Below are 18,960 nucleotides of genomic sequence, written 5' to 3'. Positions count from 1 at the left end.
TATGGACACCTTATCTTTGACAAAGGAGGCAAGAATATACAATGGAGTAAAGACAATCTCTTTAACAAGTGGTGCTGGGAAAACTGGTCAACCACTTGTAAAAGAATGAAACTAGATCACTTTCTAACACCATACACAAAAATAAACTCAAAATGGATTAAAGATCTAAACGTAAGACCAGAAACTATAAAACTCCTAGAGGAGAACATAGGCAAAACACTCTCTGACATAAATCACAGCAGGATCCTCTGTGATCCACCTCCCAGAATTCTGGAAATAAAAGCAAAAATAAACAAATGGGATCTAATTAAAATTAAAAGCTTCTGCACAACAAAGGAAAATATAAGCAAGGTGAAAAGACAGCCTTCTGAATGGGAGAAAATAATAGCAAATGAAGCAACTGACAAACAACTAATCTCAAAAATATACAAGCAACTTATGCAGCTCAATTCCAGAAAAATAAATGACCCAATCAAAAAATGGGCCAAAGAACTAAATAGACGTTTCTCCAAAGAAGACATATGGATGACTAACAAACACATGAAAAGATGCTCAACATCACTCATTATTAGAGAAATGCAAATCAAAACCACAATGAGGTACCACTTCACACCAGTCAGAATGGTTGCGATCCAAAAATCTGCAAGCAATAAATGCTGGAGAGGGTGTGGAGAAAAGTGAACCCTCCTACACTGTTGGTGGGAATGCAAACTAGTACAGCCACTATGGAGAACAGTGTGGAGATTCCTTAAAAAATTGCAAATAGAACAGCCCTGGGATTTCTTTGGAGGGAATCATGCTGAAGCTGAAACTCCAGTACTTTGGCCACCTAATGCGAAGAATTGACTCATTGGAAAAAACTCTGATGCTGGGAGGGATTGGGGGCAGGAGGAGGAGGGGACGACAGAGGATGAGATGGCTGGATGGCATCACCGACTCGATGGACATGAGTCTGAGTGAACTCCGGGAGTTGGTGATGGCCAGGGAGGCCTGGCGTGCTGCGATTCATGGGGTCGCAAAGAGTCGGACACAACTGAGCGACTGAACTGAACTGTGTACTCAGCAGAGTCATTGCTGTGGAAGATTCTGAACAAGTGTGAGGCAGGAAGCTGCTTTAAAAAGTATATAGGCTATCTGCAACGTCCAGACAAGCACACAGGGAAAGGTAAATAACAGAAGATGGTAGACAATTTGATATAACTTGTATGGAACAGGCTACATTCTAGAGGGGCTTCCCTGATAGCTCAGATGGTAAAGAATTCCTCTATAATGCAAGAGACCTGAGTTCGATTCCTGGGTTGGGAAGACCCACTGGAGAAGGGAATGGCTCCCCATTCCAGTATTCTTGCAGGAGAATCCCATGGACAGAGGAGCCTGGTGGGCCCATGAGGTCAGAATGAGTCGGACACAACTGAGCGACTGACACAACCACATAGAGAGGAAGGTTGAAATTGGCTAAATTCTGTTAATGAAAAATTCTCAGAGGATTGAGCCCAGCATTGAGAAGGAGCTAAGGTCTGCCGCGGGGAAAACTGAAACAGAAGGCTTTCCACATGGGAAGATTAATTACAACAAAGGCGGAAGGTACAGTTGAGCTTGGTGAGTGTAGAAACGCTGATGAGAGGCTGGTTTGGAATGACACTCTATTACGCATTGAAAGTTTGTTCTTAATATGACAGTGGGTGAGGATAGAAACGGTCTTTGTCCTTAGCCATGGTCGTTGCTTATGGTCAGTAAGATGACAGTCAGTGCAGGAAAGTGTTGCAAATAGTTTTAAAGAAATTGGTTCAGGTTGATGTATAAGGTGCACTGGAGTAACTTGAAATATGTGATAAAATACTGTCTGTCAAATTTGCTGCTAAAACACATGGCAGATTAGTGTAGTAGGAAGAACATGAGCTCTAGAACTAGTTATATGTTGGTTCAAATCCCAGCTCCATGTTGTAATGGTGTGAAAATTTAGGCACACTTCTTTTTTATTTTAAGTTTTTTTTTGATGTAACTATTTTAAAAGTCTGTATTGAATTTGTTACAGTATTGCTTCTGTTTTTTGTTGTTGTTGTTGTTGTCGTTGTTGTTTTTTGGCCATGAGGCATGTAGGATCTTAGCTCCTGAACCAGGGATTGAACCCACAACCCCTGCATTGGAAGGGGAAGCCTTATTCACTGGACCACCAGGGAAATCCATAGTCATGCTCCTTAATCCCTGTGAATGTTAATTACTTTGAGTCATATAGAGATATATGACTTATTTCACTCGTTAGGGTTAAATAGCAAATATAAAGTATGTAGCCTTCTCTCTCCTCACGACCCCTACCTTAAATTTCTTAGTCACTGGAAATAAAGACTGGAAGAATTCTCATGCCTAAGAGTGCACTTGGGCATTCTTCGTCAAGCAAGTCACAGCATTTCTAATGCTGTCACCTCTTGTGAAGAGTCTAAGAGAAGGCTCGTTGTCTGATTACTAGAGAGAAGTCTGTTCTCTGAGGCGATGGAATTCTGGTTGAAGGGGACAGCTGAGGGGAGAGGAGGGAGCGCTGCATTTAGCGTCATTCAGGCTTCAGACCCTGATCGTACCGCTTGTGGTGTGCCCTTGGGTGAATGACTGTGAACTATAATCTCCTTTCTTTTAACATTTATTTATTCGGCAGCATGTGGTATCAATGTTGCATCATGTCGGATCTTCTGTTGCGGTACACAGACTTTCTAGTTGTGCTGCTCAGGCTTAGTGGCTCCAACGCGTGTGGGATCTTAGTTCCCTGGCTCGGGATCAAACCCGTGTCCCCTTCAGTGCAAGGCAGATTCTTAACCACCTGACCAGCAAGGACGCCCCAGCCATCATCTTAAATGATGTTAATAACATAGAGTGGGGATGGAACACGATGACATAGCAAACACTTCATAAAGTTTAACCTTCCTAGAAAAATTTAGTATTGATCATTTTAGTGTCATGTAATAGTTTAGCTATAATCCTTTAAAGAGACCTTTGGAGAAAAGATGGTTATAACAGATAATATCCTAACCATTGTAAGGAAATGGCATGTTTAGATTATCTGAGAAAATTTATATGACATTTTAATTAATAAAATGCCTTCTTAACTACTAAGCGAGTGTATAATTGTATCTTTTGTTCTTTTGCCATAAGCACACTCCCGAAGTACACAAAGTAGCCTTCATTTTTGAGAGTGCAATTAGTACTCATTGGCTTTTTGCATCCTTTGCAGCTGTGCATTTACAGTATATTTAGGCAAATAATTTGAATCATCCTGACTTTGAAGCTATGTGATAATTTGGGGATGCTTTCTAACCTTATCCCTCACAATGCTAATTCAAAATAAGATGATACATAGTATTTGAAATAGAAACTAGAGGAGTAATTCCTAACCAGTGCTAACTGGTATGTGACAAACAGCCTCTGAGCACGTCATAGCTGAGGCTGCTGAAGAATTCTGCTCTGTGAAAAAGCTAAATCTTGATAGTGACCTTCCTGCAAAAGACAGAAGGTTTCATTGAAAAGGAAATTATACTTTTGCTGAGTTCAAACCCAGAGTTATTTATGTGCTGTCGTGTCCGACTCTTTGTGGTCCCATGGACTGGAGCCTACCAGGCTCCTCTGTCTTTGGAATTTTCCAAGCAAGAATACAGCAGTGGGTTGTCAGTTCCTTCTCCAGGGGATCTTCCCTACCCAGGGATAGAACCCAGGTCTGCCGACTCTGATGTCTCCTGCATTGACAGGTGGATTCTTTACCACTAGCACTACCTGGGAAGCTCAGAGCTATTTATACCCACTACCATTTTCTGCTTTTAGAACTGATTGTGTAACTTGTTGATGAGTTTTCCAGTAGATATGGAGAGTATATGTAATGTTTTTATCCACTGGCAAATGACACAGGGAATTAAGAGTATTATAAATATTTAAAGCTGCTGTTTTCAAACTCTCTGAAATACAGATTGCTCCATCTAAGCAAATATATGCAAACTGCCTACTTCACTCATTTCTTCTTCTTATTGTGAAGACTATATCATTTTTAAATGCAAAATACTAAAGGAAAAGTAACACATGACTATGAAATTATGCTGCTCTGTCTTTGTTCAAACAGTGATAACTCATAAAACTCACTATTCTACTAGGAGGAACCCTGATATACCTCCTGGGAACACAACAGTTTATAAACAATTGTCCTAGTAGTCTGCAAATAAGGAAGACATTGAACAGTTGTGACGCCTCAACATCAAACAGAGGACCCCGTTTATTTAATATTTTATTTTCAAAATTTTTAGGTTAGATAGCATTTGAAGAAAGTTGTATGATTAGAAAATTTGAAAAAAACAAAACAAAATTAGGATCTGAATTTCTTTTGTGAACAGAAAGGGGATAGTTGAGAGTGAGAGTGGAAAGAGACATGGTCGGCAAGGTAGACCACGGCCCGATCACATATGGCTTTGTTGGACATGTGTCAGTTAGTTATTGCTATGTAACAAATTATCCCAAAACGTAGTGGCCTAAAACAGTAACAAACACATGTTATCATTACCATATATGTGAATCAGGAATTCATTAGTAGCTTAATGGTGAAATTATGGCTCAGAGTCTCTTAGGAGGCTGTAGAGAAGAGGCTGACCAGGGCTTTCCTGAGGCTGGAGGATTCACTCCCCAGAAAGCTTTCTATCACATGGTTGACAAGGCGGTGCTGATTGTTGGTGAGAAGTTTCAGTTCTTTCTCTTGTGAGTCTCTCCACAGGCTGTTTGAATGCTAACATGACATGGCAGCTCATTTCCTTCAGCACAGACAACCCAAGAGAGACCTGGTAATAGGACAGGGACTTTAGACCATGGCCCCAAGGAGTCACACATGTCAGTTCCACCCTAATCAGTGCATTGGAAACAAAGTACTAAGTTGGCCCACACTCTAGGGAAAGAGAATTATGCTCCACCTTTTGAAGGGAGGAGTGTCAAAGAATTTGCAGACACATTTTATTTTTGTGTATGAATTTAAAATTTTTACTTATAGTTTTATTTTAGATACCATTGCCAACAACACAGTTCTTTTCCAGAATTCTGTCATGATATGTACATAAGATTTGAGCTTTTAGACATATGCAGTGCTCTTTTTTGGTAAATTTTTATTTTATATTGGCGAATAGTTGATTGATTTACAGTGCTGTGTTAGTTTTCAGTTGTACAGCAAAGTGATTCAGTTATACATATACCTAAGTCTATTCTTCTTGGGGATTTTCATATACATACCACTATGTATAAAGTAGATAATCAGTAAGAACCTACTTTACAGCATGGGGAGCTCTACTCAATATTTGTAATAAACTTTATGGGAAAAGAACAGGCAGACGTATTCTAAAACCAGGACAGACATAAACAAATCTTGGGTCCTAGTCCACTTTATTGATTCATCCATTGTTAAGCATTGTTATGTGTGCGGATGAGGCCTCCCAGGGAAGGTGACACTTGTGTCAGGGCTTGAAAGATGAGAAGGAAAGGGTTACAGATCCCGAGCATCTTTGCCCCTGCTGTGCCATTTATTTCCAACTGACCTGTTCCAGGCTTCCCAGGTGGCTCAGTGGTAAAGAATGTTCCTGCCAATGCAGGGGATGCGGGTTCGATCCCTGGGTTGGGAAGATCCCCTGGAGAAGGGAACGGCAACCCACTCCAGTGTTCTTGTCTGGGAAATCTCATGCATAGAGGAGCCTGGTGGGCTACAGTCCTTGGGATCACAGTTGGATATGACTTATCAACTAAACAACAGCAAACCTTCTGGTCTCTGCTTAACCTCTTTTGCTGCCCTGTCCACTTGAAAGTTCACTCAGTCTCTGGGTTAAAATTTCCTCAATTGTAAAATGATGAGTCTCCTTTTAGATAGAACATCTTAATCTAGAAAAATAGGGCAGTTTTTTAAATCATTGAAATATACTTAATTTTAGTAGCATAGAACTGAAATTAAGAACAAATAAAATGATAATGAGCAGTTATAAGGAAATTAATTTGAACATCATTTGAAATTTCCATAATAATTTTCTATTCTTTTAGCTCACTCTTGATATATAAAATTACCTAAAGTATATCTTTAGCTGGGTAGTAATATGCTAAATGAGAATTGGAGTTTTCTGTTAGAAGCCTAAGAGATCTTTGAGTTTTTTCTTTTAATTTTTAGACCTGTAAGAATCTTTTGAGTTTTCACACAAAAATCACATCTCTTGAGAGATAGAGAAAATGAGAAAGAAAAAAAGAGCTGCAAAGAATGTTTCATTTTCTCTAGATCTACCCTCTTGATTTCATTAGTTCCTAATTTCCTCTTAGATCTGTGTGCTTAGGCCAGTGATGCCATTTTTCCATGTTAATTGCTCACTCTTTAGTGCCCTGAAAACATTTTATTCATGTTTCTCTTTTGGCAATTATAATGTCTTGTGCTATGATTCTGTGTATGTGTAGTGATCAATGAATTCTGTTGCATCTTCTGCTCTTGAGGGCAGGAACAATATTATAGTCATAATTGTTGCTCTCAAAGCAGCTATTCCAGTGCTAAAGTGAAAAACTTTAGAACAAATCTGGTGCTGTTAAAAAAGACCTTTTTTTGAAGTTTTCATTATTGTAAAAATTATGATCTTAGAAGATAACTGGGCTTACTTTGTTAATCACTTCTCAATATGTATAACCTTTAAGTCATTATGTTATGCACCTGAAACGAATATCATATGTCAATTTTATCTAATTTTAAAAAATACCTATTGAATTGAATGGTAACATTGACTCTTACGTTAAGATGAAAGTGATTTTGTATGAACAACCATTTCAAATAATCCAACGGATAAATCTTAATTTGTGTAACAGAAGAATAAGGTTATATGTTCTGGCATAATTAAGTCTGAAAAGTTAAGATTTGTTAAAAATTGGTGATAATGATAGTTCTTAGAATTTTGGTCCTTATCTAAAACTTTGATTCTGATCCATTCATTACTTTTCATACTCACATTATCTGTTGCTATATAATTTCTTTGAAATGACATATAAATAGCAATAGATTAATTGCATTAAAATCTTCCCAATACTGTAATAAATCTATATTTGTTAGGAAAATTATTAGCTCATGTTCATTCAATTTTCCAAAATAATCCAATTACCAAAAAATTTCTCTCCAATACTAAACCCTCATTACTGGTTCATAGTTATATCACTAATGAAAGTAGGAAAAATATTTTTGGTAATATTGCAAGTGTTTGAATTTTCCAAAATATAATTTCTGGATTTGAAGAAAAGTCTTTTAACTTTTCAATAAATCTGAGAAATGTTATAATGACTAATAAATTATGCAGACTGAAACCACTTTCAATCTTTAAGTAGCATATAAATACATATAAATAGCTAATGACAGTTCAAAATCCCCAAATCATATTAAATATTTCTAATCCTCATTTCACATCTGAATTATTACAAAAATCTTCTTTCTACTCTTCCAGACTATTCTCTGATGGTTTTTTAATTCATCCTCCCCATTCTGGCAATGTTATGTCTTTAAAATGCAAATGTGAATATGTCAAACCCCTGTTTAAAACCCTTTGTATGTGCATGTGAAGTCACTTCATTCATGTTCGAATCTGTGTGACCTTATGGACTGTAGCCCGCCAGCCTCCTCTGTCTGTGGGATTCTCCAGGCAAGATTACTAGAATGGTTTGCCATGCTCTCCTCCAGGGGATTTTCCCAACCCAGGGATCAAACATGCGTCTCTTAATGTCTCCTGCACTGGCAAGCAGATTCTTTACTACCAGCGCCACCTGCTGCTGCTGCTGCTGCTAAGTCGCTTCAGTCGTGTCCAACTCTGTGCGACCCCATAGATGGCAGCCCACCAGGCTCCCCTGTCCCTGGGATTCTCCAGGCAAGAACACTGAAGTGGGTTGCCATTGCCTTCTCCAATGCATGAAAGTGAAAAGTGAAAGTGACGTCACTCTGTCGTGTCCAACTCTTAGCGACCCCATGGACTGCAGCCTACCAGGCTCCTCCTCCATGGGATTTTCCAGGCAAGAGTACTGGAGTGGGGTGCCATTGCCTTCTCCTAGGAAGCCCTAAAACCCTTCGGTGACTCCCAAGACTTTAGAATAAAATTCAGATGCCTTTGTGTGAGGGATGGGTGCTGATCCCTGCCCGTCTCAGCCTGTTCTCCTCACTTGTCAAAGTGAATTTTCTGGAAATCCATATACGGTCAGGATTTTCTCTTCTCATGGGCTTTCCTCTGTTTGGAAAACCTTGCCTACCTCTGTGCCTAAATTCTGTGTTTTTTAGCTTAGCTCAAGCCAAATCACTCCCAAGTTCTTCCAAGTATCACTCCCAAGGTTTCCTTCAGATATAATTTTTTTATTCCGTTGAGTTCTGTGTCCCTTTATGTTCTCCTTGTATCCAACACATAATTTTTTTAAAAGAAATTTAACTAGATATGTGCTCACTGAATTGTAATACTGTAGTTTTCTTACTTGTCCATCTCAGCCTCTGGACCATGAGCTCCTCATAAGCAGGGAGCTTTCATTTCTGAATCACTGGAGCTGAGCACAATGCCTGGCAGTGAAGTCACCAAACAGTTTTGTTTAGTGAATAAATATAAATGAATGGCAAATAATTAATAATTGCTATGGAGAGGAACAGCATTCAAAATATTTAATAACTAGTTGGTAGAGGCTTCTGTTGGTCACCTTGGAACTACTCTGACAACAAATATTTAATTTATTGTATTTATTTATTTTAAAATATGTATTGATTTCTTCATCTGTGCCAGGTCTTAGTTGCAGCATGCAGAATCTTTAGTTGTGGCCTGTGGGATCTAGTTCCCTGACCAGGGATTGAACCCAGGGCCCCCTGTATTGGGAACGTGCAGTTTTAACCACTGGACCATCAGGGAAGTCCCTGTGACGTTGATATCAACAAGGAGTAAATATCAAATGTATACTTTGATGCCTACATGCAGTCAGACTGTTACAGAAAAACATGGAGACATAATTTATTGGAAAGTACTTGTATACACGGACACAGGAGCCAATAATCCTGTGTTGAGGACCTGTCAATGCAAGAAGATAAAAGCTTCCCTATAAAACTGACAGTGGTGTTAAAGTGTTGCCATGCCCTTTCCCAGTTACCCAGAGATGTGTTTCATATTGTCTGGTAGACTAGTTCTTACTAAATAGCATCAGTAAGTGAAGGAGGGATAATTTCCAACATCTTTAGCACCTGTAGTAAATCTTTACTGCCTTCTTACTTCACACATTTAGTAACAGTAAATAGCTCCCCTTCCTTCTTAGCAAAGATGATGTCTTAGCTCATGTGTCCTTCATCTTTTCCATACACTTTCTCAAATATTGCAAAAGCTGATTAATCCCATATTTCAATTTCTGTCCCCTACCATCCCAAACCAAGGCATCTGTGGTCACCAGAGTGACCTTTCCAAAATGCAACTGTGATCCCTGCCAAAAGCCTTGTCATCTTTTGCATTGCCTATAACAAAGTCCTAAAGGTAGTTAAAAAAAATTTTTTTTTTAATGCATGTGTGTTGATTTCCTATCTGGATACTCCACTTCAAGGGAGGCAGGGTAGTCCCTAGGCTTTCTTACAAGTTTCACAGGAGATTCTATCACACAGCCAGGCTGAGAATCCCACATCCACAGGATCGGGTCCTTTGTAGGGAAGAAGGCTCTCCGTGGACTGCCTCCTCCCTGTCGCTTCCAGTTCACTTAATACCTGTGAGATTTTTGGCAGGGTTACCTAATACTTGAGCCCCAGCTGCCTTATTGCAAATGGGGATAATAATACCAGTGTTACAGCACAATTTTAAATATTCAAGATAGTATTGGGCCTTTTATCACCTGAACTGAGACTCTCTTAATAATTACTCCAAGATATTATTCATAACTTAGACCATCCCAGGCAACTGAGACATGTGGTCATAGTAATTTGAAGCCTTATATTCAAAGCATTTCTCGCAGTGAATGATATATAGCGTGTGTTCAATAAATCACTTTTATTTTCATTGTTCTTCACATCTGCATCCCGCACTCTGTTGGAAGCCCTTACATGCTGAGGTTGTGGCACAGAGAGCAAATGGTGATCAGGGTGCCCCCTAACTAAGATCCCGGACGTTTGTCATTGCCTTTCCCCCCTGGACATTATACACTGTCACCATTGATATTTCTCTGTTTCTAGATTTTCCCTTTTCTTGTCTATTATTCTAGTCTACCATTAAAGTCACAGGGCCCAGGACAAGAGCGCAAAAGAGGTCCACTCATAGCATATTTTTAAATTAAAAGTTATGTATCAAGCAAATACACTATCAAATCAACCTCCATTGGGTTTCCCCAGGGGCTCAGCAGTAAAGAATCCGCCTGTGATGCAGAAGATGCAGGAGACATGGGTTCAGTCCCTGGGTCAAGAAGATCCCCTGGAGGAGGACATGGCAATCCACTCCAGTATTCTTGCCTGGAGAATCCCATGGACAGAGGAGCCTGGCAGGCTGTAGTCCATAGGGTTGCAAAGAGCTGGACATGACTGAAGCAACTGAACATGCATACCTCCTCCTACATTGATAAATATCTTTCTAGCAATATGATAAGTCCGAATTTAGACTTCTTAAAAATCCTGGAGTTCATTTTTTGCAGGATTGGGACTGATTCTGGACTCTGGCTCCTTCCCCTTCCTCACCCTAGGCTCCAACCATACCATAGGAACATCATGTGTAAAGGTGTAGACACCCCAGCCTGTACATTCAGGCTCTGTTCATCAATCACTGGCACCCTTCCTCACAAAAACATCTAGTAAGTGTGTGTTAGACTCGTGTTGCTGCTGTAACAGTTATCATAAATTCAGTGACTTAACATAACTCATTCTTCGTATATTAACACACGTGTATACAGTCTAGAAAGATGGTGCTGATGAACCTATTTGCAGGGCTGCTGCTGCTGCTGCTAAGTCGCTTCAGTCGTGTCCGGCTCCGTGCAACCCCAGAGATGGCAGCCCACCAGGCTCCCCTGTTCCTGGGATTCTTCAGGCAAGAACACTGGAATGGGTTGCCATTTCCTTCTCCAATGCATGAAAGTGAAAAGTGAAAGTGAAGTTGCTCAGTCGTGTCCAACTCTTCGCGACGCCATGGACTGCAGCCCACCAGGCTCCTCTGTCCATGGGATTTTCTAGGCAAGAGTAGTGGAGTGGGGTGCCATCGCCTTCTCCATTTGCAGGGCAGCAATGGAGCTGCTTTTAGAAAAGGCAGAGGAACCAGAGATCAAATTGCCAACATCTGCTGGATCATCAAAAAAGCAAGAGAGTTCCAGAAAAACATCTATTTCTGCTTTATTGACTATGCCAAAGCCTTTGACTGTGTGGATCACAATTAACTGTGGACAATTCTGAAATAGATGGGAATATCAGATCACCTGACCTGCCTCTTGAGAAATCTGTATGCAGGTCAGGAAGCAACAGTTAGAACTGGAAATGGAACAACAGACTGGTTCCAAATAGGAAAAGGAGTATGTCAAGGCTGTATATTGTCACCCTGCTTATTTAACTTATATGCAGAGTACATCATGAGAAACGCTGGGCTGGATGCAAAAGCTGGAATCAAGATTGCCGGGACAATAGCAATAACCTCATATGCAAATGACACCACCCTTATGGCAGAAAGTGAAGAGGAACTAAAAATTCTCTTGATGAAAGTGCAAGAGGAGAGTGAAAAAGTTGGCTTAAAGCTCAACATTCAGAAAACGAAGATCATGGCATCTGGTCCCATCACTTCATGGGAAATAGATGGGTAAACAGTGGAAACAGTGTCACACTTTATTTTTGGGGGCTCCAAAATCACTGCAGATGGTGATTGCAGCCATGAAATTAAAAGACGCTTACTCCTTGGAAGAAAAGTTATGACCAACCTAGACAGCATATTCAAAAGCAGAGATATTACTTTGCCAACAAAGGTCAAGTCAAGGCTATGGTTTTTCCAGTGGTCATGTATGGATGTGAGAGCTGGACTGTGAAGAAAGCTGAGCGCTGAAGAATTGATGTTTTTGAACTGTGGTGTTGGAGAAGACTCTTGATAGTCCCTTGGACTTCAAGGAGATCCAAGCAATCCATCCTAAAAGAGACCAGTCCTGGGTATTCATTGGAAAGAATGATGCTAAGGCTGAAACTCCAATACTTTGGCCACCTCAAGCAGAGTTGACTCATTGGAAAAGACCCTGATGCTGGGGATGGGGGGGATTGAGGGCAGGAGAAGAAGGGGACGACAGAGGATGAAATGGTTGGATTGCATCACCGACTCGATGGACATGAGTTTGGGTGTACTCCGGGAGTTGGTGATGGACAGGGAGGCCTGGCGTGCTGCGATTTATGGGGTCTCAAAGAGTCAGACACGAATGAGTGACTGAACTGAACTGACTGAACTGAATGGAGTTGCAGACAGAGAGAAGAAACTTGTGGACACAGTAAGAAGAAAGGAGAGGGTGGGATGAATGGAGAGAATAGCATAAAAACATGTACATTACCATATGTAAAATCGATGACCAGTGGGAATTTGCTGTATGTCTCAGTGAGCCAAAAGCAGTGCTCTGTGACAACCTAAAGGGGTGGGATGGGGTGGAAGGAGGGAGGGAGGTTCAAGAGAGATGGGACATATGTATACCTAAGGCTGATTCATGTTGATGTATGATGGAAAGCAGCACAATATTATAAAGCATCCTTCAATGAAAAATATCAAGCTGTAGTAAAAAAAAAAACCCACAATTTATTTTTTTTGTTATTCTTTTATAATTTTAGAAGTCTGAAGTCTAAAATCACTCCTACAGGGTTAATGCCAAGGTGCTGGCACGGCTGATTCCTACTAAATGCTCCGAGTAAATCTTTCCTTTCTCACTTGCTGCCTCCCTATTGTAAAAACCTTTTGTGATTCCATCAAGCCCACCTGCGTAATTCAGGTTAATCTCCTCATCTCAGAATCTTTAACTTAATCACATCTGCACGATTCCTTTTGCCATTATAGGTAATATTTACATGTTCTGGGGATTAGGATGTGGACATATTTGAGGACTACTTTTCAACCCCTGCAGGGTGTGCTTGCCAGTGGGCCCTTGAGAGGATGATCCCAAGGAAGAAGTCTGAGCCAGCGCTTAAGCACACTTGGGGCTGCACGGGAGGGAGCTCTGGGTGGCAGCATGTCTGATGTGTGATCTGAGGGCAGGGGAGCTGCAGGATCAGAGAGGGAGTGTCCCCTTAGCCTCTGGATCCCTTACCCTGCTCAGCTAGAGGAGGTCCCTTTAAAGTCCACGACCCAAGACAGAAGCCTAAGGATGGCCCATTGCTCCTTCCCCCTGCCATCTGGCAGCCACAGTGTATTTACCTTTCTCCTGATCCACATACAAGGTTCCGAGGGAAACATGTAAGCAACTTATTTTATTCTGTTCAAAGTTCTTTTTTTCTTTTTGCATCTCTGCCTTTTACTTGTCGTGAAAGAGCCCCAATCCACACCCACTCATTGTTTGTAACCGTCCTCACTGGCTTTCCCTTCCTCTGAATCTCTAATTCCATCCTTCCGCCACCTCTTCAGTTCTTAAAATACACAAGATTTCACCTGTTTTCTGTGTTTTTTAAAAAATATGCTCTCCAGCTAGCAAGTTATTCCTGAATCCTACAAAACTGTCAGTTCATTCCTCTTGTAATATTTCTTTGTTTTAAAATTTCCACCATCATTTGAAACCTACAGATTTTCTTTTGTAATCAAATTTTAAATAACTTTTCTTATTCCACTTGTATCTGTGCGTGCATGCTCAGTTGCTCAGTCATGTCTGACTCTTTGTGACCGAATGGACTGTGGCCTGCCAGGCTCCTCTGTCCATGGGATTTCCCAGGAAAAAATACTGGAGTGGGTTGCCATGCCCTCCTCCAGGGGATCTTTCCACCCAGGGATCAAACCCAAGTCTCCTGCATTGGCAGGTGGGTTCTTTACCACTGAGCCACCCAAGAAGCCCATTCTACTTATACCCTTGTGTATTTATATTTTGCTGTATCTTGACCATTTTGAATAACGTTTCCACACTTATAGAATGTATACGGAAGAATTTTTCAAAAAAGCTATTTTTCTTTCCTTGTAAGTTTTTGAAACTCCCTGAAGTTTCATCTGTAGTTTTACTTATTCTCATTAATGCATTCAAGTTTTAAGGGAACCAACTGTGTTTAAGATTCTGACATAATTTTGAGAGAATGTTGAGTTTTGATAGTTTATGAATTATTTCATGTGTTTTTAAAAGTAAAGCTTTATGGGTTTTTACCGTAATAAAATATTACATATTGCAAATGTTCTAATGAAAAGAAAATTTGCCAGTTTAAACTTAGTTTCGAACTCATTTATAAAATGTAAATGCTTTGAAAAACAATGACTACATGATATTGTCATATTACTGTGGTATGTTCTCCAGGAGGGCGGATGTCTGTCCTGTTTGTGATCATTTCCCAGCAATGGCCCAGCTCCCAGTGCTTGGATTTTTGTAAAAAATTGAGTAAATGAATATGAGAATTAACAAATAATAGAATTTCAGAATAGATTTTAAAAAGTAAAGAGGGTTCAGTATAAATCATGCTACCTCAGTCAGAACATTGAAATACAGATTTTTAAATTTTCAATCAGATTTATAATGTCTCCCAGGCTATTTTGATATGAGTAATATTTTATACCTTTAAGAATGTTGAAATGTGTATATTCAAGATAATGATCATCTGTTTAAATGATTTATGAATTGATAAATACAGGAGATATTACATAACATTACTTTATATAGATAGTATATATAATGAGAATTCTATATATTATAGAATTATATAGATATTTAGATACTAAATAGCTTTAGTTTTAACACAGTGTTGGGTGATAAGAAATGTGACTCTCTGATACTGAAATGAAGGCAGGAAATGAGGGGGATATTTCTTCCATTTCTCCTCCTTCTTTGAAATATCTTAGGTGGGAATTGGTTAATTTTGATTTTGTCTAATTTTATGATGGTAAATGCAGGTATGACTTCTTCAGTATGAAGGTATGTTATTTGTTTCAACAGGTCAGAATTTTTCTCCATAGTGTTCATTCTTTCCTTGTCTTGCATTCTTCCCTGCTTTAAACTTGTCAAATGACTGAAGATGCCTGTTTCACTGTTTGTCCTCAGAATGGCTTCACTCCGTTATACATGGCTGCTCAAGAGAATCACATTGATGTGGTAAAATATTTGCTGGAAAATGGAGCTAATCAGAGCACTGCTACTGAGGTAAGACTGTCAGCTCTGAAGACTTGAATTTTTCTGATGTTAATGTCCATTTTCTTTGTATCTAACTGTAAAGGGTCTCCGTTATCTTTATTTTAGGAATGTTTATGTCACTATTGTAATCTACAACAGTGGCCGTGAACGAGCAATCCAGGGCACAGTTCAATGAGTTTATAATTTGGGATTCATATCAATTTATTCTTACGTGAAATCACACTTCCATCAATTTTGCCATTCTGTAGCCTTTTTGGAGCTTTATACCATTCTCAAATCAAATTATAGTAAATTCTACCCATCTCTTTTCATCATTATTTTATCTTTGTTAGGATCTAATACAATTCCTTAAAGGGACTTTTTTTTTTAGTGATAAGCACTGATTCATAGTTCTTTGTATTTGTACAGTTTCATGAGGAATAGAACATCAGAAAGGCGTTCGTATTTCTGAAGTTCAAATTATGATGTGGTTGTATGACTGTGCTTATGGCAGCAACTGAGTAGAATGTTCAAAATCAATCCAGTCTCCAAATATTCAGGACATCTAGACATAGAAATGGTTTTGGAATTAGCCAACATGGTGTATCACTTTCCTTTCCCTGTGTGTGTTCTCCAATAAGCAGAACCTGCTTTGTATTTTCCTTCTGATGTTTGCCCTAGGCAGATTAAGGAATGACTTTAGTGACTGTTTGGAATAGTGATTTGTACCTGATGGTCAGGATGTTTTCGAGCTTGGGGAAAATGCTCAGGGGCCCCCCTGGGAGGTTGGGAGTAGGTGACACTGGAGAGGAAGGGAGGAGACCTCCACTGGGACATGCCTCTCCTCACCCATTTCAATCAGCTTTTATTTCCCTGGTTCATGTTCTGTGGCTCCACTGACAAAACTTCAAAACTCCTGGCGAGGAGTGAAAGATGACTAATAGAAACTGTCTTGTTAATTTTTAATGTCTAAATGACCTCCTTTATGGGCAGTTAAATCTCCAGATGAAATAAACACAACCTGCATTCTAACCTGCATTATGGGGAGAGGTCATTATAAGCTATTGAACTCATGTCCAGGCCCTTTGATAGAAAACTTTTTGTGGAGCCTCATAGTAACTTTCTGACCGCTTATTCTCATTAGTTAAAAACAATCCCAAGACATCACTATTAATGAGACCACGTTTCCTGCTTACGACTGGAAAATACAAATACCTAGTGTGAAACGATTTCATATTCTCTACTAAGCACACACAGATTTTACCCTCTTACCACATGAGTACAGTGTAATTTTTATAACTATGATTTATGATTGATTTTATGACTTTCTGAGATACTAATTCTGTCAATGAGTGGTGTGTGAATATCCTCAGGCAAAGCTTGGGTAACAATAGGAGACTATATCTCTGCATCACATCCTCTGAGAATTGTAGCTAAATATGCTTATCTGCATTTGTTTTATTTCCTTGAAAACCGATTCATTTACCTGGAGAAATCTTTACACTATAGAATTCTGCCAATCATATAGACTTATTATTTCTAGTGTGTGGTTTAGGGAAGCGCGGCCTGCCAGCACTCTCAGCTGTCTTATGGCTCCTCCAGACTAGACCTCTGTACCATCCCAGTCTGTTTCCAGAAATATTAACACCTTTTTATGTGTGTTGCATTGGTTGAGTCCATGTCACACTGTGGTCCTCAGAAAATGAAAGTGGTCTTTGATTTCCACACAGAAGTCAGTCTTGCAAGAAGAAGAGCCACCGAAGTGGCTCTTGCAAGTCAATCACATGGGGTTTTGAATCCTGGTGTAGATTCATTTACGCCTGTTGTTTCATTTTTTAATCATTTGCGTTAGGAATCCTCAGTTGTGTCCAACTTTTGCAACATCATGGACTGTAGCTGTCCAGGCTGCTCTGCCCATGGAATTTTCCAGGTGAGAATATTGGAGGGTGTTGCCATTTCCTCCTTCAGGGGATCTTCCCAACCTGGGGATCCATCCCATATCTCTTGAGTCTCCTGCCTTACGGGCGGATTCTTTACCGCTGCACCACAGGGGAAGCCCCTTAATCATTTAAATAACTATAATTTTTTCTGAGTGGACATGTATAAACTTAATTGGTTCTTCCACACCACTGGCCTTAATGGTTATCAGCAAATGCACTAATGGAAAACTCTTTGCATGTTTCCCTTTAGTCTATTGGGCTTCCCAGGTGACACAGTGGTAAAAAATCCACCTGCCAATGCAGGAGATGGGAGTTTGATCCCTAGGTCGGGAAGATCCCCTGGAGGAAAAGATGGCACCCCACTCCAGTATTCTTGCCTGGAAAATTCCGTGGACAGAGGAGCCTGGCAGACTACAGTCTGTGGGGTCGGAAAGAGTCAGACCCAACTGAACAGGCACGAGTGCATGCTTTAGTTATCATTCTGTGAATAAATGACATCTTCATGGGCTTTATAGTTGATTACTATGTGATATTTTAGGCTGTATTGCTAAATACCTTCAATGATTATGTGTGCATGTATGAAAATACCTAAAGAAGACACCCTGAACCCATTAACAGCCCTAATTTGCAAAAATTACTAAGCAAGACATTATGACCAGTTTATCAGATAGTTTGAGATCATTCAGTATGGCAGTGAAACTCATATTTGAAAAGAAATATTTAAAGTTTTGAAATTTCCCATAATTATAGCAATTGGCATTGGTAAATGGATGGTGAAAAATGAAGCTTATTGAATTTTAATATTGGTTTCCTTTTCATAGAGTTAGTGGAGATACTTGAAAAAAATAATTAAAAAAAATATTTACTCTTCTTCCATGAAGTGTAGATTAGGATGAAATCATGTGGTGGAGATTCAAAGTTAAATTCTCTGCAAGGAATTATCTGTCCATCCAGCATCATTTTTATAATTTTCTACTTTCTTCCTTCTTCCTGAATTTTACCAAAATTGAAAGCTAGGAATTTTTAAATCAGGCCCTGTACTGTCAGCAAATGCCTTGTCTCTAACGAAAAAATAAAGTTCACACTCTTTTAATATAAACTATCTCACTCTTGCAGGGGGAATCAAATTAAATATGTGTGATAATGAGCCTGTTCTTTCCTCCTTCACAGAGGACTTGATTTGTGCCAAAGTTCCAAATTTAGGCTACTCTCTTTCATCTTACAACACTACATGCTTTACTCTTCCATTTCATTAAGTAATGTGTTGATTTGAAATTCACTTCTAATTTTGAAAATTCAGTCCTTATTGTGGTAGTGTTGCAGGAAGGGGGACCCCTTCCAGGGCCCGAAACTGGGCTCTTGTCTAACACTCGGAAATGAATTGTCCGAGGAGACACATGTGCTGACAAAGCAAGAGATTTTATTGGGAAGGGGCACCCGAGTGGAGAGCAGTAGGGTAAGGGAACCCAGGAGAACTGCTCTGCTGCGTGGCTTGCAGTCTCGGGTTTTATGGTGATGGGATTAGTTTCCGGGTGGTCTTTGGCCAATCACTCTCATTCAGAGTCTTTCCTGGTGGCGCACGCGTCACTCAGCCAAGATGGATGCTTGCGAGAGGGTTTCTGGGAAGTGGACAGACACGCAGTGTCTCCTTTCCACCCTTCCCGAACTCCTCCGGTTGGTGGTGGCTTATTAGTTCCGTATTCCTTATCAGGATCTTCTGTCGTAAAACAGCTCATGCAAATGGTTACTCTGGTGCCTGGCCAGG

The 18,960-nt window shown here is 39.9% G+C and overlaps 1 protein-coding gene across 32 annotated transcripts in view; it reads left to right on the top strand.

The window, feature by feature from the left end:
- The window catches only part of ANK2 (ankyrin 2), a 699,882-nt gene that overhangs the window by 539,809 nt on the left and 141,113 nt on the right, over positions 1-18,960 (top strand). For all 32 annotated transcript variants that reach the window (XM_069593465.1, XM_069593447.1, XM_069593452.1 and 29 more), the window contains one exon: positions 15,187-15,285. In XM_069593465.1, coding sequence (XP_069449566.1) covers positions 15,187-15,285 — 99 coding nt within the window. The remainder of the gene's footprint in view (positions 1-15,186; positions 15,286-18,960) is intronic.

This window comes from Ovis canadensis, chromosome 6 (genome assembly GCF_042477335.2).
Source record: "Ovis canadensis isolate MfBH-ARS-UI-01 breed Bighorn chromosome 6, ARS-UI_OviCan_v2, whole genome shotgun sequence".
NCBI lineage: Eukaryota > Metazoa > Chordata > Mammalia > Artiodactyla > Bovidae > Ovis > Ovis canadensis.
Note: the sequence above shows the minus strand (reverse complement) of the source record. Positions and strands in the feature narration are given on the sequence as shown.